Below are 23,057 nucleotides of genomic sequence, written 5' to 3' on the forward strand. Positions count from 1 at the left end.
TGAAACACTTACCCAGCCCTGATCTCAGAAGATGAAACAAAAGAACAGCCGGGGGCCTCGTTACTTCCTAGGATGAGGGAGGCTCTGTGCTGGGCAAGCAGAACAGCCCTCAGTGCCCCTTATGTGCTGTCCCCACATCCTCCAGGGGCAGTGTGTTTGGGCTCTGAAGCACTTTTGAACTGTTGATGTCTGCGGTGGTGGATGGAACGCTACCCCCCACTCAGACACTCACCTCTTTCTCGTGAGGATGCTAATAGGACAGGCATCTTTGGTTTATTTGTTTGCAGTGTGATCTCACGCATAGTGAGACCTTCTCAAACCGGTGCTGTGAGGCCCAGATTCTTATTTTCATTGTATTAGGGAAGAAATCAAAGCCCAGGGCACTCGAGAGATGTGTCCAAGGTTATAGGGCTAATCAGTGGAAGAGCTGGGACTCAAATGCACGCTTCCTGACACAAAGCCCAGGGCTTGTACCATGATGCTGTGGGGAAAATGTTTGTCTCCAGCACAGGGACATGCTTGACTAGAGTCATGGGAGCCAAAGGATGGAGCCAGGAACAGAGAGCTGAGGACCAAGCTCCAGGGCATTTTCTGTAGGAAAGTGAGACAGAATGAGAAGGAGTTCCAGAACCTGGTCCCAGTCTTCAGCTGTGTGGTCTCCGGCAAGTGCACACCCCCCTTCAGCCTCCGTTGGAGCTGGACTAGATCAAAGGTGACACCCTGGTGACCTGCAGCCCACAGACAACTTGTTTGTTTACCTGCAGTGCTTACCCATTTTGATTAATTGCCAACATTAAATGATTGGGAGATTTCACATAAAAATCCAGATTTCTGGCTTAAAAAATGGGCGATCTGGCAACACTAGGCCTAATTCTCAACCAGCTGGAGCTGAGTGGCGGCTGCCCAGTCAAGACAGGGCCCCTCTCTGCAGCTCCCCACGGCTGCCTTGGTCTTGCATCAGGCTTACTTCTTCCATTTACTATGAAACCGCTGGACTAGATGCTCCCTAAAGACCATTCTAAATTGAAAATGATATGATTTTATGATTCCAGGAATCTAGGAAGTCCATGGATAGGGCAGAAAATCAGTATTAAGCTCAGGGGTTCTACAAACATGTAAACTTTCGAGCTCAAGTGCATATGAGTCACGGCACAGCCTACTGTCACTAACAAGGTATATGTCACTTTTACACTGGGGTCCCCAGAAACACAAAGGGCAGCTGCCTATGCCAGTACTGATCTCAACCAGCTTTCTGGGCTTTCGTTATCCAAGGACAGCCAGACCATGGAGCCCATGCTGAGAAACTCTAGGTAACAATAGCTGTCCCAGTGCAGCATCTAAGGAGCGGGGGAGACAACGCTGCATGGTCCCCTTGTATTCGAACGGCTCCAGTCGTGGGTGATTTTCGACTTCTCTTCTGGTGGGCTTTCCATCCCTTCCCAGAAAGCCAGTAGGCAAATTCCCAAAGCACTTGGGAGTACAGTTTTTACACTCCCATTTGGGGACACAGTCCGGAGGGTACAGAGTGAAGAAGTCAAAGCTTATCCTCTGCCAGTGGGGCACCTGTTCTTGGGCCCTTCATCAGTGTGACAGTGACCCCTTGGGTGGTCTGTCTGAAACTGGTTTTCTCTCCCAATAAGGCTGAGACCAGGGAACTGCCCTTTGATACCAATTGCAAGTACTCTGCCTCATGTGCATTCATGCTTGAGCTGCACAGAACACTCAGGCGATTGACTGGGAAAATAAAACAACTTGAGGGACAAAGCCCAGTGAGCAAGGGAACAGGAGAGAAATGGGGAATGGGCCCTTTAAGTATGTCTCGTCCTATCACTATGTAAATTCTCTAACAGCAAGAAGGACTCAAGAGCAGCAGAATGAGAGTCCCGAGTTAGTCATTCTTGTGTCCATCACGGGCTAACCATGTCTTTGTCTTCATCCTAAGAGCCAGTGGCAGACAAAGGAAGACACAGAGTGAGTCCAGAAGGGGGAAGAAGGCCCTCATGATGCATATACACCTTCTGCAGCAGAAATCACTAGCATGGGCCACTCCTGGGGTCCTTCTATCCCCCAGAGCTTCTCTGGGCAAACGGACATGAATTCTACGCCTGTCGCTCATGACTATTTCACTCTGTGTCTCCCAGTTGAGAGATATCCAAGAGAAAAAAATCTTTCATTGTAGCTTTCTGAATCTGAAACCCCATTAGATGCTCAATGTCAGAAATCTATACCTGATTATATCACAACAAGTGAAATTGAGGAAAATGACAGCACTATTTAAAGCTGCCATATTTGGTTATGGGTGATAAGAAATGATGCACAGCCATGGGAAAAATTCCTGGAGACTCAAGTTATAAAACATAGAACATCACACAAACAAGGATCAAGACATAAACAGAGCTCCATTGGAAACATATCAGTCACGTTGGCAAGGCAACATCTGATTCCACTTGTGATTGACTGACGCCAACCAGAAGAGCAAGGAATGGGCAGTCATTTGAGATTTGGGTCTGAGCTCGCACAGCCTAGGCTTGGGCTGAGCCCAAGCTGTTTTTCTGATGCCAAAGAGAAGTATGTTACTTGTAAGGCTCTGACCGCCTACCTTTTTTTTTTTTTCCTATGCAGATGCTTTTGATTGCTTCCTTCCCCAAAGACATCTGAGTACTGGTGCTTGGGGCAAATCAGGTGTCACATGCCACAGGCATTTCTTCCTAGTAATAGATTTTCCTTAACCCAAAGGATATATGACGGTGCTGCTCTTCTTCTGAAGAACTCAAAATGCTTCACTATGTTCTCTTGATTTCAGTACCCAGTTCTCCATATTGACAGATGGAAGAACTGCGACCCACGGAGATTAAGCGCCTTGCTCAAATCACTGGTGATGGCTTCAATTTCTCTGGTGCTCATTCGCCAACTCTGCCTTAGGGATGCCATGCTCTCCTTCTTTCAAATGGCAGCTGAACCACGTCTCCCTCTCCTTTTTATCTTTGCAATTTGCTCCAATAAACTCCTTCATTAATCCCATGCCTTCTTCCCAATACCAACAGAATCCCAACCTACTCAATCTCACTCCCTTAAAGTACTCTAAACATCATTTATTTATACCCATCATCATTTATGATGACTCTGTTGCATTTACAGGCATTTGTATTGATTTATACGTGTCTCTGTTGACTACAGGTTGGGCTGGTTCCTTCTGGCGAATACAACCACTTTGAAGGTAGATAACTGGTTATATATAGTCTATGCCCCAAATGTCTATGACAGATCAAGTCCTGCAGATGGGGTGGCACCAAAATGAAAACTGGTTCCTTGACTTGTGTACTGTCCACCTCAGAGACAATGATGCTTCAGACTGACCACATCAGAGCCAGCATCACTGATGCCGTCTGATGGTGAAAGAGACCGGGCTGGTCACCCAATGATCACAACCCCTGCATGGTGAGGCCCTTTGAATATTAGCAGTGGAGCTGTCCATGGAGCTATGAAGTGGTACTAATCTCCCCTTGCCTGTCGAATATTCCTCTTATCCATAAAGAAAATCTGTGAACTCACTGATACTTCCTTCTCTATGTACTAGAAGAAATGACATTATAGTAAGGAAGTAATTGCTTTCCCAGAGTCTGGAGCCAAATGCATAAGGACACCGGAGCCAGGTAATGCAGGGCAGGTAGTGAATTAAAACACAGACTCTGGAGTCAGCCTGTCCAGGATTGAATCCTGGCTGTGCCACGTACAATTATGTGTCCCTGTGCAAGTTACTTCACCTCTCTGGGTCTCCATTTCCTCTTTTGTAACATGGGGGTAGTAATAAAACCTACCTCAGGGGTTGTTTTAACACACAGTAAGTGCTATAGAAGTGTTTGCTCCCCCTCTGTCTAATGGTAGCCACGAGTGAAGGGGGTGCAGGGAGATGGTATATGACAAAAGAGGGAACTTCCTTTTATATTGATTCTCCCTCAGTGGACAAGAAATACTATTTTCTGTCCTATAGGAGCACATGCTAAAGATGCTTGTAGGGAGAATGCCGTCTGGTCACAGTCGCTTTCCATAAATCCTAGAGTTTCCATGGGTAATAATACATAAATCATGAGGGTTCCCCCAGGGCTCTTCAGGGAAGCGATTAGGGTAATACCAGGCTCTCTTCTGGAAGGCTGGCCCTTAGAAGCTGGTGATTGCAATCTTTGGAACTCAGTTCCACCTCAGCCTTCCCCAAAAAGTCAAGACAGAGTGGCTCAGATGTGCAGCAGGTTCTCCTGTGTCTATGTAAGGGCTGTGTACCCTCATCCCCATTTCCTACACACAAGCCAGTGATAGCAACTCTCTTCCTTCCCTGAATCCGTTCCTTCTCCAGCACAGCCAATGACAAAAGCGCATCCTGTCCCTCATGTAGTTTTGCCAGGCTTTAGAACTAAATGGCCATTCATAGAGAGGTTTCTTTCCACTCCTACTTGTCATCAATGGCCAATAAAATACTCTTTAGGGCTAAAGGAAGTGCCAGGAGCCCATGGATAACCCCCCTCAGTGTGTCTGCAGTGGACTGTCTTGATGATACTTTGGTTTAGCGCGCACTTCTCTCATCCGACTCTAAGAGTAAAAAAGAAGTAAGCAATTAATTCCTCTTCACTTAAAATACCCAGATGGGTTTGTTGCCTATATAACCCAGATGCTGGCATATCTATTTTCACTTTGCTGATTGGAAATCTGGCAGGAGAAGACCTAAGTTCTAAACCTGGCCCTGACCTTGCCTTGCTGAGTGATCCTAGGTGAGCCACTCAGCTTCTCTGGTGCTGTTTTCTTCTTCCAGAAAGTGGGACACCACAATCAACATGAAGGGGACGATGTGAGAACTACTAAAGTAATGTTGATAAAATCCTTGAACTTCTTGAGAGAGGAGAACTCAATAAATAACCAATATTAACATGATTATACATTCAGGGAACCGTATTTCCATTATATGGGCTATCATGTTACTTAGCTTTAAGGAACAGAACTTTATTCATTTTCTGTTTTCTTATAACAGAGTATTAAGCAGTATTAGAAATGATTCACTGGTTTACTTAGCTTTGTTCTCCATTTTCCTAGACAGTCTTTCTGAGATGAAACAGACCTTCTTGAAAAACAACTGATACATCCAGCAAAAACACCAGGCATTCATTTAATGTTGACATTTATTTCTTGCTCACTTTTTAATCACTGTCTGCTTTGTTTTTTTCTTTTCTTTCCGTTTTTTTTCTTTTTTCTTTTTCTTTTGCTTTCGTTTAGAGATAAGACTCTAGCCAAGAGTTAAGAAGAGAAAAAGAACAGAGTGTGACACTTTCACATTTGCTATTCAAAGGTGGAGCAGGACGTTGGAGGGGAAAATAGTAAACTCACATTTTCAAGGGAGCCTTAGATGTTCTGGCTGGCTTAGGACACTATATGGGATCATAGATAGTATCCTCTGATTAGAAGGGATCTTGAAAGATCACCTAACACATGACCTTGACACAGAGAAATATACCTACTGTACCATAAAGATAGATAATTGGAAATGTATGGACTTGGAGATCGAAAACCTGGGTTCCATGCCACCCCACCATTGCACTCTCTTTCCTCTTTCACTGCACCACTAGCCACGACTGGCCTCAGAATCCTTCTGTGCAAAATGGGAATCCTACTGCCTGCCTCGGGGGATGGCTGTACTAAACCAGAGACTGTATGTGAAAGTGCTTCATGAATAAAGAGGTGTTAGTCAACATACAAATATACTGGACATACACCCAACCTCCTTGAATATACTGACACTGAATTGTTTAAACTTGATTATCCATTTGGGGCTATATGCGCCAATGTCAAATCCCAGGTTGGTTTCTGGCACGCTCTGATGAGGCTTTGCTTCAGCAGTCAGTGTGTGCTTGAGGCATACAAACTTACTTTAATATTAATCTGAGCAAAACATCATTAGGGAAATCGCTGCTGCAGAAAAAAGACAGAGAGAAAACTACATGATACACTCTAACATCAAATGTGAATGGTTTTGTTTTTCTATGATCTTTCCTCTTCCATTCACAGATATTTGGGAGCTTACAGTATGCATCAATTCTATAGAACTCTGGACTGCAAAATGCATCAATTCGATAAAACCCTGAACTGCAAAATGCCCTTGGGGTTACACTGCTATGCTAAATACTGAACTTCTCAATAAGAAGAAATGAGCTAATATGCCAAGGAAATCAAGAGAGTCTTGAACTTCCAATGTCCAGTCGTTTGACTCCTATCTTTGCAGTACCAGGGGACACCTCAGATTCTAAAGGCTGAATCCTCCATGTATGGCCTGGAAGCTCATCTGGCCCCAGCCAGGGGTTCCCATGCCTTCTCAGGTCGGTGCTATGCTGTCTGTGGTATGTGGAGGCATCAGGGAGGGAGGGAGCAATGGGTTCAGGTGGCCGCCACGACCAGGCCTGAGCACAGGATGGGTCTGAGCTGCCCCAACATCTGCCTCCCCTCACTTTTTGTTCTCAAGGCCAATAGGGTAAAGGCCAGAAAGTAAAAAGAAATCTATTTGGGTCACTCATCCTACTGCCTGGAATACTGGGCCTCCTGGCAGAAGCCAGGCTCCTGGGGGTCAGTGCTGCTCGACAGTGAGCCACCATGGGAAGTGGTGGTCACTGCCTGCAGAATCACAGGTCCCTCCCTCCCTCCCCCTTCCTTTCTTCCCTCTGTACTTATGAAGTAAATATTACATGTTTAGCATGAGATATTTTCCATACCAAAAATCATATCATAAACATTTATGGTCTAATACCATACAATATCACTTATATGTGGAATCTAAAATGTGACACAAATCGACTTATGGACAAAACAGAAACAGACTCACAGACATAGAGAACAGACTTCTGGTTGCCAAGGGGAGGGGGGCGGGGGGGGCGGGGGAGGGTTGGATTGGGAGTTTGGGATTAGCAGATGCAAACTATTATATATAGAATCGATCAACAACAAAGTCCTATTGTATAGCACAGGGAACTATATTCAGTATCCTGTAATAAACCATAATGGAAAAGAATATGAAAAAGAATATATAGGTACATATGCATAACGGAATCACTTTGCTGTATACCAGAAACTAACACAACATTGTAAATCAACTATACTTCAATTTTAAAAAATGTATGGTCTGGCAAAAGGGTACTTTCTCCCCAGTGTATCTCCCACTAGGATCTACTCAGGGAGAGAGAGATAAACAAAGAGTAACAAAACACAGCATATAAATGTTGTTATAGAGGTCCAGGCAGAGGGCAGCAGCTCAGAGAAAGAAGCAATCAGCCCCATCTAGGGGAGTCACATTTGACAAGTGCCATTTGAGCTGGGTATTAAAGGCTAGGGAAGACCTTGTTAGACAGTTGAGGGACAAGAAGATGAGTATGAATCTAGATAAGAAGACAGGAAGAGGTTGACATGGTGGGAAAAGGAGTAAGCAGTACAGGATGAAGGTGCCTGCAGCAAAGAGATGGAAGTGGAACAGGAGAGACCGGCTTTTATTCTCCACGCTAAGAAGGCTGGACTTTTTCTCGTAAGTGATGTGCAGCCGGTGAATGATTTTAAGTTGGAAGCTGATATGATGACATTTGTGAAAAATATATAAATAAATAAATAAAATAAAACAACTCTCAGGCTGCAGGATGGATTGAGGATAGATGGTAGTGGGGAGAAGTTCACATACATTTATGAAATGTAATAGCTGGGGGAAGGGATACATTGGGAATTTGGGATTAATAGATACACACTACTATATAAAAATAGATAAATAACAAGGACCTACTGTAGAGCACAAGGAACTATATTCAACATCTCAACTATATTCAATTACATATATAATTGAATCACTTCGCTGTACACCTGAAACATTATGAACCGACTATACTTCAATAAAAAGTGTAATAACTAACACTTTATTGTGCACATGTCAGGCGCTGTTATAAGTGCATTACATATCTATCCTCATTAAATGTGCATGGCAACCCATTTTTACAGATGAATAAGCTGAGACACAGGTGCCCTGCAGCCAGTGAGTGTCAGATCTGGGAATAAACCAGGCAGTCTGGCTCCAGAGTTCATGATTTTCACTCTACTGCTTCCTGGTGAATGCTTACAATAACAGTGGCCCTTTGATGGGGATACAGTAATGGATAAGAAACACCTGCCTTCAAGGAGGATACAGGCCACTGGGATGGCAGCAGTTGAGGTTAGAGATGAGGAGAGTATATCTGAGGACTATTTAGGACGTGAGCGGACCAACTGACCATGTGAGGAAAGAGAAGCGATGGACAGCTCAGGTGGCTGGATAGAGATGGTGTTACCTGAGATGGGGCAGAGGAGGGGAGGGAGGAATATACCGAATGAAGTTCGTGTCACTGTTTTTGAGGTGCCTCTGAGATATCCAGGTGGGGACGCCTTAGTAATGTGTTTAAAATATGCTTCTGGAATTTAGGGGAGCAGTCAGGGTTAGATTTATAGACTTGGGAAAGGGTGAGATTATCTAGGCAGAGAATTGGGAGAGTGAGAATAGAAAAGGGCCACGGACATTTAAGAGGCAAACAGAGACAGAGAGAGAGAGAGAGAGAGAGAGAGAGAGGAAGCAACAGAAATGGTGGAAGAAGCAATAATCAGAGAGGCAGGAGGAACAGTGGGAGAAAATGGTGACTTGGATGCTAGGAACAGAGAGAGTTTTAATAAGCGAGAGGGATCTACAGTAACAAATGCCAAAGCCAGGATCCTTAGTCAGCCTCTGAGTGGCAGGGAGTAGAGGTCATAAGAGCAAAACATTCTTCTGATTTTGGCCCTGGAGATGCCTGGGCAAAAACAGATTATGCCCCAAGGTTGGGAGGAAGGGAAATATCCCATAATCAACTTATGACGATCCACATTCATGAAAGAACCTAGGTAATCTGAGATTGCTGGAAATTCACAAATTATTTCTGGTTATCTTCAGGCTTCAGAGACATACCTGCCACCACTTGTTATCTTGGAAGGTTTTGAAGAATTTCTAACTCGTCATTTATACCTTGTGTTAATTATTTTTACTTTTGCACACAGGTTTGATTATCACCAGACGCTCACTTTTCAGTAACAATCACTCCTACTCAGGTGACCTCAGACATAGAGCTAAGAGATTCTAGGTCATTATAGATTATAAATGAAATTAAATGAACCATATTTTTGCTCACAGAGAACTATCAATCGGAAAAAAAATCACAAAATAATAAACACCCAGCATTCAATTTCATCAACTTAACGCTATTGTATCAGAGAGAGCTTCTCTGTGCAGTTTTAGATTTTGGCGCTCATGGTGAACTCTGCCGGGCTATCCTTTGGTATTAGCTGTTCCTGCTGATGCTTCTTTTCTTTCAGATTCTGTGAAGTTCATCTCAGACTTGTTCTCATTGGAGCTCCCCTGATTTAATCGAATCAGGATCGTTCTCTCCCCAGCTCACTCTTTGGTACTTTCTAAGCATTCTGCCTCATACACAGAATGCACTCAATAAATATTTGTTGAATAAACGCATAAACTGTCAGTTCTGCTTAGTGTGAGCTGTTGACGCCAGCACTCAATTTTTACTCAGCTTGGCCCCGTTAGAAATCAGATCTGAGCAGCTGTGTGGCACACTAGTGTGTCAGTAAGGAGGTGGGGAGAGGGGAGGAATGCTGACCTGAGAGGGGACCTGTGTGGGTTAGGTTCTCCAGAGAGACAGAGAGAACCAGGAGGGGGTCTGTGTGCGTGCATGCGTGTGTGCGTGTGTGTGTGTGTGTGTGTGTGTGTGTGTGTGTGAAAGAGAGTTATTTCAAGGAATTGGCTCATGTGATTGTAGGAGCTGGTAGGTCCCAAATCTGTAGGGCAGGAAACTCAGACAAGATTTCTATGTGATAGTCTTGATACAGAATCCCTTTTGTTTTGGGAAACCCATTTTCGTTCTCAAGGTCTTTTAACTGATTGGATGAGGACCACCCATATTATCAAGGGTCATCTCCTTTCCTTAACATCAGCTGATTGTAGATGCTAATTGCATCTGCAAAATACCCTCACAGTATCATCTAGACTAGGGGTTGACCAAACATCTGGGCATTAGAGCCTCGCTGAGCTGGCACATAAAACTTCACATCCCAGAACTAATGCAGGGGAGCTCATACAGTTATAGGTTTGCACGTGGTAGGAAACATCTGGCCAATGATGCAATTAAGATTGTCCAGAGGATCGGAGAACTGGAGTTTGGTTCTGGCCAGAGTTGATATTCAGGACAATCGTGTCCTGGGTGGTGACGGTAGCCTAGCAACAGATGTTCCCAGGGGGTGGAAACACTTGGGATGACGCGTCTTCACCCATGTGGATCCTCTTTGCCATCGGGTCACGAGTGGAGCTCTAGTGCCCTTGGCCTTAATCAAGAAATCAAGGCCAGAGCCTTGCCATGTGGTCTGGCCACAGCAGAAAGGCTGTGTGTCTCCATTTCTTTTGGATCCTCTTCAAGGCTCAGTTGGGTGGGGGGGCACAGTGGGGCAGGCTCAAGAAACAGCACTGGCTGGAAAGCTGCCTCGGGGGTACCAATAGATGTAATGATGACAAGAACGTTGTCCCAAGAGTCAGGAGACCTGGATTCCAGGCCCAGCTCCAGAAGTGACCTTGGTCTCCTCATGTGTAAGATGGGAATTATAACATCTTCCTTCTTTCCTCAAAGAACGGCCCTGAGGACCAACTGAGAACAGGGGCACAGAGAGCCTCACTTACAAGTTATGCACAGGTCACACAAGGCAGGTGGCAGCCTGGTGTCACAGAGAGAGCACAGGCTCTCACCACACCATCCTGGGTTTGAACTCTGCTCTTACATTAAGTGGTGCATGGGCTTGGCCACGTTTTTAGAACTGATTGCCACTGTTTTCTCATTTCTAAAATAAGAACAAGTCGACGGTATTCATTCACTAGGACTGCCATACAAGGTACCACCGACTGGGGGGCCTAACACAACGGAAATGTATTGTCTCACAGCTCCAGAGCCTAGAAGTTCCAAATCAAGGTGTCAAGGACCATGCTGTCTCTGAAGGCTTTACAGGAGGGTCTCCTTCGTCTTCTTCGAGCTTCTGGTGGCAGCTGGCAATCCGTGGCGTCTCTTGGCTTGTATATGCATGACTCCAGTCTGCCTCCAAATTCACAAGGTCTTCTCCCCTGTAGGCCTATGGCCAAATTTCCCATTTTTTATAATGACATCAGTCACTGGATCAGCCCTGCCCCATTCCAGTATGACCTCATCTTAACTTGATTCTATCTGCAAGGACGCTGTTTCCAAGTAAGGTCACATTCACAGGGCTGGGGGGGTTAACGCTTCAACACAGCTTTGGAGGGGACACAATTCAATCCATAACAACAGCCCACATCACAGGGGCCTGAAGAGCATCTGGCACATAAGAGGCACTCAGTGAATGGGAGTTATCCTCGTGGAAAGGAGAGGAGGAGGGATCAAAATCCCCCTTCACTCACAAGACAGACACGCCCGTCACAGCATTGACTGTGACCAAAACCTCCCATTTCTTTCTGTCTTAGCCTGGAGAGCTTGGGATTTTGAGGCTGTCTCTTCTTTCAGATGATTTGGCCTCTTTTTCCAAGTTGGGCAGGGGTCATGATGGACGCTGAGGTCCAGCCCAGAACCGGGCTCTTCGGAGCTGCCTGAGTGGGCTCTACAAGACCTTCCTCCTGCAGAAACGGGCCACAGCTCCTGATGCCGTGGCAGCTGGCAGACTGAGGCTGCAGACACGGATAATCCCCTTTCTCCAAGGCTGAGATCAGAAGCTGGAGGGTCACTTCCTCAGCAGGCATGTGGGGTGAGCTCTTGGGTCCCTCCCTGCTGGGCAGCCTTGTGGTGCCAGGTGCTGCAATACACCATGTTGGCATGACCTTGGACGCCTAAAGTGACTGGACCATTGGGGAAATCCACATAGTAGCTGTGCACTTAGAGCCAGTTTGGATGAGGGTATACTCTCCCCCCACCAGCCAGTAACTTTGACATCACGTCCATCCTCTGGTGCCCATGGGGGAGCTTTCTCAAACTCATTTTTATACTGACTCTAGCCACCTAACCAGAGAAGTCTTTTTTTGTAAGGAATGCAGAAGAGGGGACAGGCCAGGTATAAGTGACATCACATTATCCGCTCTTTATTCCCCAGTACAGATAATCAAGAGAGGGAGTCTGCATTGCCTCACCAGATGCAATGCGCAAAGTGAACAGAGGTGGGCCTGAAAGTTGCTGAAGGCCTTGGGAAGTCCGGGGTGACTTATCTGGGCTGGGGACCCACCCACTAGGAGGAAGCAGAGTGACTCATGGGGCCGATGACCAACACACTACGAACCAAGGGTTGAATGATCATTCTCGGCCTTCCCTATTCAGTGCGGCAGAAGCAGTTTTTACTGGAAAGCCCTCAAGTGTGACTCTTCCATTCCTCCTGTTTGCAAGTCCTTTTCAGCTGATGGGGGAAAACATAGCCCAGCACATGTGCATTTAAGTCTTGAAATCTAAATATTTCTGTGAGTCATTCATTATTATCATATAACTCAGTGTTTGCATGCAAACAACTTTAATGCCATAAATGCTTATAAAATAAATCTCTTACCATATGAACTCGGTAAAGAATGCTAATTCCCAGAGTCATGAATGGCTTTGAGAAATCAATCACCTTCTCCCGTTCAGCCGTAATGGTGAGGCCCGCCACGGCCAGATCTGCTTTCTGAAAGGAACAGACAGAGATCATCAGAGGGGTGGCCACAGGAGATGGGGGCACAGGGACTTGTGATCAGAGGTCGTCACTAATGGGGAGATGTTTCTCTGGTCTGGCTTCTCTGCTTGGGGACTGACCCTAAGTAGCCAGAGGTCTGAACGATCACTCATGAAAAGACACGGATATTGAAGCTGTAACTCATGTTCATTTGAGGTTAGACCCCTTTAAATATATAAATTAGTATTAAAAGGGGGGATCACTACTGACGGTTCAGACAGACTCAAAATGCCCTAGGCGAGGGAGAACTGGCAGATACAACTTCTGGATACTCAATATTGAGTCGTTTTTTATTCAGCTGATTAACTTGTTGAACAACGAAACTTCACTGAGTCCCTCTGCTGTGTGCACTTTGATGAGGGAGTTACAATGAAAGATAAAAATGATGGCCCCCTGGAAATTAGAGGCAATCTAATGCAACCCCAGGAAATAAAGGCCAAGAAATTGAGCAAGGGGCCCAACATCACAAACCTTGTCCTTGTCAGCGGTAGGACCTCACCTCAGGCTTCCTGGACCACTGGCCTTATGTTTCAGTCAAGGTTAAAATCCAGGTGCCACAGGGCTTCCCTGGTGGCGCAGTCCGCCTGCCGATGCAGGGTACACGGGTTCGTGCCCCTGTCTGGGAAGATCCCACATGCCGCGGAGCGGCTGGGCCCATGAGCCATGGCCGCTGAGCCTGCGCGTCCGGAGCCTGTGCTCCGCAACGGGAGAGGCCACAACAGTGAGAGGCCCGCGTACCACAAAAAAATAAAAAATAAAAAAATAAAAGAACACATTGAGGTCAGGGGCTTCCCTGGTGGCGCAGCAGTTAGGAGTCCACCTGCCGATGCAGGGGACACGGGTTTGTGCCCCGATCCGGGAAGATCCCACGTGCACTGAGCGGCTGGGCCCGTGAGCCATGGCCACTGAGCCTGCGCGCCCGGAGCCTGTGCTCCACAACGGGAGAGGCCACAGCAGTGAGAGGCCCGAGTACGCAAAAAAAAAAAAAAAAAAAAAAAAAAAAAAATCCAGGTGCCACAGCAGAACTCAACGAAGGGTCTCTGGTCCCTTTCATGCAAAATCACCAGGTGTTTCCTTCTTTTCTCTTTGCCCCTGCCGTGTACCTCAAGTGCCCACACCTGATGGAAGTCTGGCCTGAATTAAGGTCTCCTGGGAAAGGAGAGGCTGTCAGCTTCCTCAGTACACCTCTCTGTCAGGAAGTTCTTCCTTGTGTTTAATTTCAATCCACCCTGTTGCAAAGCAAGCTTACTACCTATTGGCCTGCTCCCCTATACATGGAGCGGCGGGAAAGGCCCAGAGCTGGCGTTCAGTTCTGGCCATACTCTGCAGTAACTAGCTAACTAGCGTAGGCTAGTCATTTCACTTCTCTTGGCTTCCTTAATCTCATCTGTAAACCAAGGATGTGGGGTTGAGACAGTGCCAGAATCCTTCCCAGCAATTCTCTGCAAGTGATTCTCAGAATGTGGTCTAGGACCACCAGCATCAGAATCACCTTATTCTTATTAAAGAATAAGAATATTAAAGAATAAAGGGCTTATTAAAATGTGAATTCCTGAGTCTCATCCCAGACCCCATGGATCAGACTCTGGTCGTGGGGCCCGGGAATCTGCATTTGTGACCAGTTGCCCAGGTGATTCTGACTTATATTGATATTTAAGAATGATGTTTTAAAAAAAACAAAAACAAACAAAAAAAAGAATGATGTTTTATAACCTAGACATGTATCTCAGACTGGTCTCCATTGAGGTTTACATTTCAGCTTCCTTAACTCCTAATTCTGGTGGATCAGTTGATATAAAAGATGGAGAAAGAAATGAGGGAAAGTGAGGTATCCAACAACCTACAAACAGGCCAATCAGTTCTGAATAAGTACACACACACACACACACACACACACACACACACAGGCACACAGGCACATATACACACATGCACGATTCTTCCTAAATCATTGCAAAGGAAGTAAGGAGAGAGACATGCCACCCTCATTTTATGCACAGGGGATTTATAAGTTGTGAACAAGAAGAATACAACCATTGGCAAAGATCAGTTTCTTCTCATCTCAGCCCCAATCCTCCACCCCAATTCATGCTAAAGGAGTCACACGATCCGGCATCGGTTAACAACTTAGGGCCTTATAAAGTGAGGCCAGGCTTAAAAGAGACTAGAGTGCAGATGTAAGAGATTTTTAATAAAAAATGAAAAATGTGAATGACTCATTGGGTTCATTCTGTATTTCTCTGAGAGAGTGTTGATGACTGCTGTCAAGTGAATCAACCCTGGAGGAGAGAGTGAAGTTTGATTAGAAGATTGTTAGTGCCTTCATTTGGGGGACCCTTCAGAGAGTTGTTTGGGCCTTTCAGAACCTCAGCCCCTCCCTCAACGATGGTGGCCCCGACCTGAGGTCCTCTCGCGAGCACACGTGTAAAGCAACAGAAATCAACCACAAAGGCGCAGCAGGTGCAGTGCTGGTCCCCTGTGTGCAGCCAAGCCCCGCAAGGACCTTGGGAGGAGGAGACAAGAGTTAAATGGGCTGGAGTGAATGAACTGAAGAAAAGGGTAGAAAAATGCAAACTGATAAGACCGGCAAGAGGTAACCACAGCATCCCGTCCTTTCTCTGGTTATTAAAAAAAAAAATAGATCTATCCAAACCAAGTAACCCAAATCAACAACTCTATCCTCAAATTTCTTCCCCCGAAACCCCCCGCCACAGGCTTCTTCCCAAAAGGGCAAACTTTGGATCGCAATTTGGAAATCATTTCACAAGTTTATAAAAGTTGGCCAGCGATGACATTATGGTGAAACAATTCCATATGGAGAGAAAGATGGAAATGGACAGCGTCCCAGGAGGGCGCTTTCCTGGATAGGAGCAGGACCACACACCCCGGGAGAGAGTCTGCCCCAGGCTCAGACAGGGTGCTTCTGTCGAGTCACAAACAGACAGCTCCCCAAACTGGGCCAAACAGGAAAACTGTCTCCTGTGGAAACTGCTGCCTCCTTGCCCCGCAGCCCATCTCTCTCTCCTTTGTCCCCCCGCTCAGGAGTAAGCTGGGGGCGGGGGAGGCAGGGAAGGAGGGATGAGAAGCTAGGAGAAACCGCGGAGGTTAGGTACTGGTTGTTTTTTATTTTCATCGACTCAGTAGAGAACAGTAATCAGGTACCTTGGCTTCAACGCACCCTGGGGTACCAGCAACAACCTGGCGGGAGCAGGTTATTCCAAAAGGCGTGCACGCCTTTTCTTTCTCCTTAGTTAAAAAGACGTTGTGCTATAAAGCAGACTTAGATGCGGAGATCATGTGCCACAGAAACAAACTAATGACCAAAGCGGCGTGGCTGCAAAAAAATGCTAGCAATTGTGGGCGTGACAGGCCAAGGGAAGAGCGGGCACCATGACAGTTCACCCCAGCCCTTCTGCATCTCTGGTCACTCGTTGGGGAGGGCTGCGCTCTCCAGTTGAAAGAGCCACAGACAGGGCGTCAGAAGACCTGGCTCTCGTCACAGCTGGGCCACAAACTCACCGTGACCTTGGGCAAGTTATTCCGCTCTCCAGGCCTTAGTTTCCTCCACTCTGAAATGAGAGTTCAGTCAGATGCTCTCCAAGCTCTTTTCCGGCCCTAAAGTCCCAGGCTTTCATTTTGCAGGGCTCGGAGGGAAGGAGCTTCGTTTAACTGGCCCCTATTTGCTCAAGAAGATGATAGCGGTCTCCAGAATTGAATGCCTCAGAGAGGTGGAGGAGGAAACTGTTTATCAGACTAGTCGGCAAAGAGTAGCACCCAAGGCAGGGGAGGCCAGAAAGGTCCGGAAGATACAACACCATCTGGAGAGAGCAGATCCGGAAGTGTAACCCCGGGGGCTGGGAATGCAGAAGAGGGTAGGACCCCCGGAGCCAGAGAAGGAAGACTGGGAAAAGGGAACATGCAAAGAGTTCTATTAGCATCATGATGCTCCTGGTTGCTGGTGTGCGTGTGTATGTGTGTGTGTGTGCGTGCGCGCGCACACACACAGGTTTATAAATACATTCTCTCTGAGAGAAAGACCTCTCTCCTCTTCCCATTTTTGATCGAAAGTGTTCTTTGAAGAGCTTTGTGTTCTGCCTCTGAGAGATCCCCTCTTTTATCTCCTGGATGTTAGTGGCATTTCCGAGGGGAGGGCAGGCTGCAGGCAGCCTGGAGGTGACTTCCAAAACATACTACTCTTCGCCTCCTGGGTTTAAATAGGGGTCATGCGACTGCCACGCTCGCCATCAGAACCCGAAGGCTTGGGGTGGCCGCTGCTCTTCTCCTGCATGTGGGGCCTGGTTGGGAGGAAGACAGTGAATTCACAGCAGGGCTCAGGTCTGCGCCTGTCTCAGCCTGCTGCTCCCACCCTGTGCTTCCCCGAGATGCCACCAGGAAGGCCTCTACCCGCAGTGCCAGATGCTGAAAGACCTGAAGGAACAAAGCTTTCCTCTGTCTCCCTCTCCTCCTCTTTTAGACACCTGCTGCCCCCTGTTGGGCCCAATTCTCTCCCTTCCCCTCAGCAGTGCTCCAGCACCCTGGGCAGACTTCCATAGCTTCAGCCCTGCCCCATCCTCCCAGAGCCCCTCCCTTACATGGGGCCCAGTGAATGAGAGGATGGGGTGGGTCAGAAGACCTGGCTCTGCCTTTTGCTGACCAAATGCCCATAGCAACTCACTTACCCTCTCTGGGACTCAGTTTACCAGGCTATCCAATGGGGCAATGCCTGCCTATCAGTATTATGTGAGAGTCAGGAAGAGATGATGGGTATGGAAGAGCCCTATAATCTCTGCACACTGTAGAGTCCGGCCACACCCATCTGGGGCTATGAAGGCAGTGGAGAGGGTGGCTGAGACTTGGACTTCAGCATGGGACAGACCTGTCTGGACTCTGTTACTTACTTACTTGCTGTGTGACCTTGGGCAAACGTCATGTAACCTCTCTGAGCCTCAGTTTGCTCATCTGTAAAGTGGGGATAATAATAGTACGCATTTCCCAGAATTACTAAGAAAGTGAATGAGATGATGCTTGTCAATGCTGAGCATGGGGCCTGGTTCAACGTTAAGTACCTGATAAATGTTTGCTGTTCAGATGATAATGATAGTGATGATGATGATGAACTTGATGATGCTGAGAATCTCCACAGGGACCTCTGGAGACGGTATCTTTTTAAAAAAAATATTTATTTGGCTGCGCCGGGTCTGAGTTGCGGCATGCGTACAGGACCTAGTTCCCCGACCAGGGCTCGATCCCGGTCCCCCTGCAATGGGAGCGCAGAGTATTACCCACTGGACCACCAGGGAAGTCCCTGGAGACGATATTTTAATGCATGATGAGTTGTAGGCATAGCTGGGGAGCAGTCAGGCCTGTTCTACCTCCATGTAGGCAGAGGCCTCTGGACATTTGGCCCCTGGTAGCCTTTCCTAGGTGACCTGAGACATCCACACAGCTGTACTGACGCACTGTGCTTCCCTGGTGTGACTGCCCATCTCTGAAGATCCATGTGAGGACCCTCTTAGGGCTGGTACGGTCCCATCGCTTAGAAAACTCAAGGAAAAACTGCCATGCAGCTTGGAAACCAAATCGGGTCATTCTCCAGCCTCTTCCCCGTTATATGATTCTCCTCTGCGGACGGCAGATTAAATGACGTCCCCAGCTCCCTTTGAATTCTTGGATCCACCATGCTATCTCTGATCAGCTTCCAGATCTTTTTTCTCTGGCTTTTTTACACGGCCCTCCTGCCTCCCAGTCGCCCAGGGTCCTGCCCCCGGGGAGGCAGCCGTCCTCTACACCAACAGCTTTTCTACTCTTTTGCCAGTCACATCTGCACAGATCTTGTTTCACCTGCTGCTCAGGCCCCATAGTGCCTCACATTCTTTGCTGGTATTTATTTAACTCTGTAATTGTGTTACTTAATGCTGGAAAGCTTTGGGAGGCTACAGTTGGAATGAGAAAACGCTACACAGAGTAAGGCTGTACTGAGCATTGCTGGAAGCCTTCATTCCAAGGTAATTGTCTCTGGAGATCCCCTGTACATTGAAAAGGCTTACAGAATTCCAAGCAAGGCCAGGCCTGAGGCAGTGAGAGCGGCGAGGACATTATCCATAAATACCCCGAAAGGAAAGACCCCCAAGCCCACCAAACCTGGCTTCCCGGGGAGGGACAACTCACATCAGGCTCTGGCGGAGGATCTGCGGGCTGAGGGTGACACGGGGCCACGGAGCTCATCCGGCCCACAGTAAACGCTGTGTCCTGGGCTCTGCCCTTGAGTGTGGAGTCTCAGGGTAGGCAGAAGCCACTGCCCCCTCCCCAGCAATCCCTTCCTCTTTAACACTCAGCATCCCCTCAACACTCTTTATTGACCACCTGCCCTGCTCCCGGCAGTGTGCAAGGTTCTGGGATACACGGGGTGGGCAAACACAGGCATGGTCCCTGATGGCCAAGACCTTGCAGCCCGGTGCGAGAGGAAGTTGTCAGATTGTTGAAGAAAAGATCTGTAAAACTACAGCTGTAATAAATGTTATAAAGGAGTCATTTGTGGCACCATGAGCAGGTAGAACAGGCAGGGGTTGGCAGAGTCTCCATGGGAGCTTTCTCAAGATGAGACTCAGTTACCTGAACAGGAATTACCAGTGAGAAGGCCTGGGGTGAGCACTCCCAGTGGTGGTGGTTGGGGGGGGTCAGCACGTGCAAAGGCCCTGAGGCAGGAGGGAGCTTGGTGCATTCCAGGGGCTAGAAGAAGGCCAGAGTGTCTGGAGTACACAGGGCTGGGGAGTGTGCTGTATGATGAGGCTGGAGAGGCAGGCAGAAGATGCAATGCTTTGAAGAGGAATTGAAAGGTCCTGAAGTATTTTAAGCAGGATGAGACTTGTAATCTTAACACGTCTAACACCAATAGCCCTGCCTGTGTGTCAATTTACCAACTAAACAATTTACATGTGTTACTTCACTCAGTGCTCACAATACCCTTATGAGGTAGGTTACTATTATTACTCTCATTTTACAGATCAGAAAACAGAGGCACAGAGAGGTTAAGGAACTTGCCCAAGCTTGCACAGCAAGTAAGTGGCAGAGCCAGGATTCAAACCTGGGCTGTTTGGCTTCAGAGGCTGAATCCTGAACCTGCAACAGATACAATTGGCTCTAGTGAATTCAAAAGATGGAAGAGAGACAAGAAAGGACCATCCTCCTTTTTATCCTCACTTCCTTGCCATTTATACCACTGCACTAAGGGCAATCTGGTGTCTATGGCATCCCTTCACCAATGTCACTCCAGCCGGTCAGCAGTGACCTCCATGCTACAATGCCTATGGGGTGCTATCCAGCTCTTATCTTGCTGAATCTCCTAGGTGGTCACTCTCTCCAGCCCCTGCCTGACCCTCCTGAATAAGGCCAACATCAAGGACATAGCTCTCCCTCCCTCCACCTGCTCTGTCTTGTGACTACATTGCCCTGCTTCTCTGCCACCAGACCAACCTGGGCTCAAATCCCAGCCCTCCAGGTACTGTGTGACCATGAGTAGGTTTCACATCCTCTCCAAGCTCACTTTTCTCATCTGTAAAATGGGGATTATAATTACCAACTGAGGGTTGTTATGAGGATAAATGAGATAATACATAGAATGTACAAAGCACAGTGCCTGGCATGTTGTAGGTGCACAATAAATGGGGGTTATTAATATTCTTTTTCTAACAAAATTCACTTTTATGCCATGACAGCTATACCTGTCCTCCCTCTTGATGTGTCTGTGGGAGGAGGTGAGCTCCACGTCCATCATCTTGATCTCCACCCCTACCTGTCCTCCCTCTTAAACAAGTATCCATGATCCACACTCCTTTAAAGCCCAGCCTGGGAGTCAGGCCCTCATGGCCCGCCCATCCCTCTGAGTTCAGTCTCATTTCCTGGCACTCTTCCGGAAGCCCCCCCACCCCACCCCGGGAGTCTGGTTCAGCCAACTTTCAAACACACCTTGTACTTTCCTACAGGTGGAACTCAAATGATGCCACTCCTTCTACCTGGAATGTCCAACAGTAACTCTACTCTTCAAGGTCCATTCAAAGCTTACCTCCTCTGTAAAACCTTCTCTATCATCTTCCCAGGAATAAGCCTTCCCTCCTCACAATCAATAAAGGAGCTAAGACATGGCTTATACCGTTCAGGTGGCATTTGCCATAAATTGCCTTGTATTAGAACAGGGGGCCTGGGCTCATACTCCAACTCTGCACTTATTAGCTGTGTGACATTGAGAAAGGACTTACCTTCTCTGTGTCTCAGTTTCTTCATTCATAAAGTGGGCACAACAACAGTTCCCACCCTCATGCAGCCTCCATAGGAATTAAATGAGCAACCATGCAAAGTCTCTGCCTGGTGCAGAATAGTTCTCAATAAATGTTAGCTCTTACTATTATTATTATTGTCACTGTGGACATTCATGCACATAACTTAGCTCCCCATTAGACTATAAGAAGCAGGGACCATGTCTTCAAAAAACTTAACTTATATAGTATTTCAAAATTGCCATTTAGCTCCATTTTACAGACGAAGAAACTGAGGCCCAGAGAGGTTATTAATTTGCTCAAGTACACACAGCTAGGAGACGGAGAGAGCTACCTTCAGACGTACAGATTCTCAGGTCTGCTTTCTTATCACTGCACTGTTCACAGGGACGTTCCCAAAGTGGACACACGGTAAATCTCTAGTTAACAACCAGTGCAGCTAACAGTGCAGGGTACAGGGGGACAACACCCCAAGCATGGCCTACCCTCCAGTCCCTCCTTGCTGACAGCAGAATCAGGCTGATTTCGGACATGTGCCTGTATGTAGGAGGGATTTTGTCAGGAAGCTGGGTCATTATAACCGGATTCAAGTCATGGTCTGGACACCACTGTGAGATACAATTCCTCATCCTCCAGCCTAAGGAAGACTTGAAGCCCTAAATCCCCACTAGAGGGCTCCCTTCTCCCCTTGCCCCCTCCCCAGGCCCAGTTCCCTGCAACTCCTCGGGCTACACAGGGAGCCCAAGCAGAAGGGGAAGGGCCTCACACCCCGCCATTAAGGCAGCAATCAGCGGTGCTGGAGATGGGGGGTGGTTAATTACCCGCCGGAAAGAACGGGGACGCTGAGGACAGGCCCTGGCTTTTCGTGCTGCTCAGTGGAGCAGATTAACATCTGCAGCTCAGCCCATTTCAAATTAGATTATCTGCTAACTTCCTGTCTTTTGATCCATTCACCTCCTGGGCGCCTTCCTCCCACCCTCCCCTGCCCTCACCTCGTGAGATGCCCAGGGAATCTGCCGTGATTCACCGGGGTCTCCATGCTGAGCTGCAAAGGGATCTGAAGGCGCCGGGGAGCTCGCTCTCACTCCTGGCTCCCCTGGCACTGGCGGGAACCCTCAGACTCCCTAATAACAGGCCTCAGCAACGTGCACAGCTGCTCTCCTGCCGCAAGAGGAAGGCGGACTTCCCACTCCACCTGCCATGGGCTGAGGCCGAGGAGAAACTTGTAGGGTCCCGTGGCACCTGCCAAATGTCTGGTGCCCTGTTCACTGGGGAGGCTAGGGGTCAACCCCACCCTTCCTCCCTCCCCAGCCTGCTTGCTATTCAGAGGGAGGCCTTGATCAGAGCCTTTTCGGATCCATCGGAGCCCAAGTCTGTGGGATTTACTCGTGTTCCCTGGACTGAGCCTACAGGGCTCGGAGTCAGGCCCAGAGGAACATCAACATTCCTGGGGAAGCAGCAAAATTATTTGCAGGCCCAAGGGCTCCCCAGTGCTATTTCTCGAGCTGACAGCATACTCTCAGGGCTGGATGAATTTCTTTAGAGTTAAATTAAATTCCCCATGAAATATTTAGTTAGTTCAGCTCAGGGTTGCGTAATTGGCCTATGTGGGCAGATTTGAGGAAAGAACCAGGCTTGAGGAAAGAAGCGTTGGCAATTCGTTCACGGGTAAAGTTGTGCAGCACAGGGGTCCAAGCTGGGTCAGGAGGCCAACTAGATATTGCTGACCTTTGACCTCTTATCACATGCTCCCATCTCTAGCCATAGACCCTCTTGCCCTTTGGGGTCAGAGAGATGTATGTCTGAATCCCAGCTCTGCAATTCTCAGCTGAGCAAATTACCTGAAATCTGGGCTTCGGTTTCCTTACCTCTAAAATGGGCAAACACATGCCTATTTCTCATGATTGTTGTGAGGATTAAATCCGGTAACCTGTGTAGATGGAGCTCAGGGGTAGTCCCGCCCCTTACAATCCCCTCTTCCAACTGTAG

At 47.6% G+C, this 23,057-nt stretch overlaps 1 protein-coding gene across 3 annotated transcripts in view; it reads right to left on the reverse strand.

Moving 5' to 3' along the window:
- GRIK4 (glutamate ionotropic receptor kainate type subunit 4) overlaps positions 1-23,057 on the reverse strand; it is a 312,480-nt gene that overhangs the window by 33,346 nt on the left and 256,077 nt on the right. For all 3 annotated transcript variants that reach the window (XM_060017132.1, XM_060017131.1, XM_060017134.1), the window contains exon 12: positions 12,634-12,747. In XM_060017132.1, the coding sequence (XP_059873115.1) occupies positions 12,634-12,747 (114 nt within the window). The remainder of the gene's footprint in view (positions 1-12,633; positions 12,748-23,057) is intronic.

This window comes from Delphinus delphis, chromosome 8 (genome assembly GCF_949987515.2).
Source record: "Delphinus delphis chromosome 8, mDelDel1.2, whole genome shotgun sequence".
In the NCBI taxonomy this organism is placed as follows: domain Eukaryota; kingdom Metazoa; phylum Chordata; class Mammalia; order Artiodactyla; family Delphinidae; genus Delphinus; species Delphinus delphis.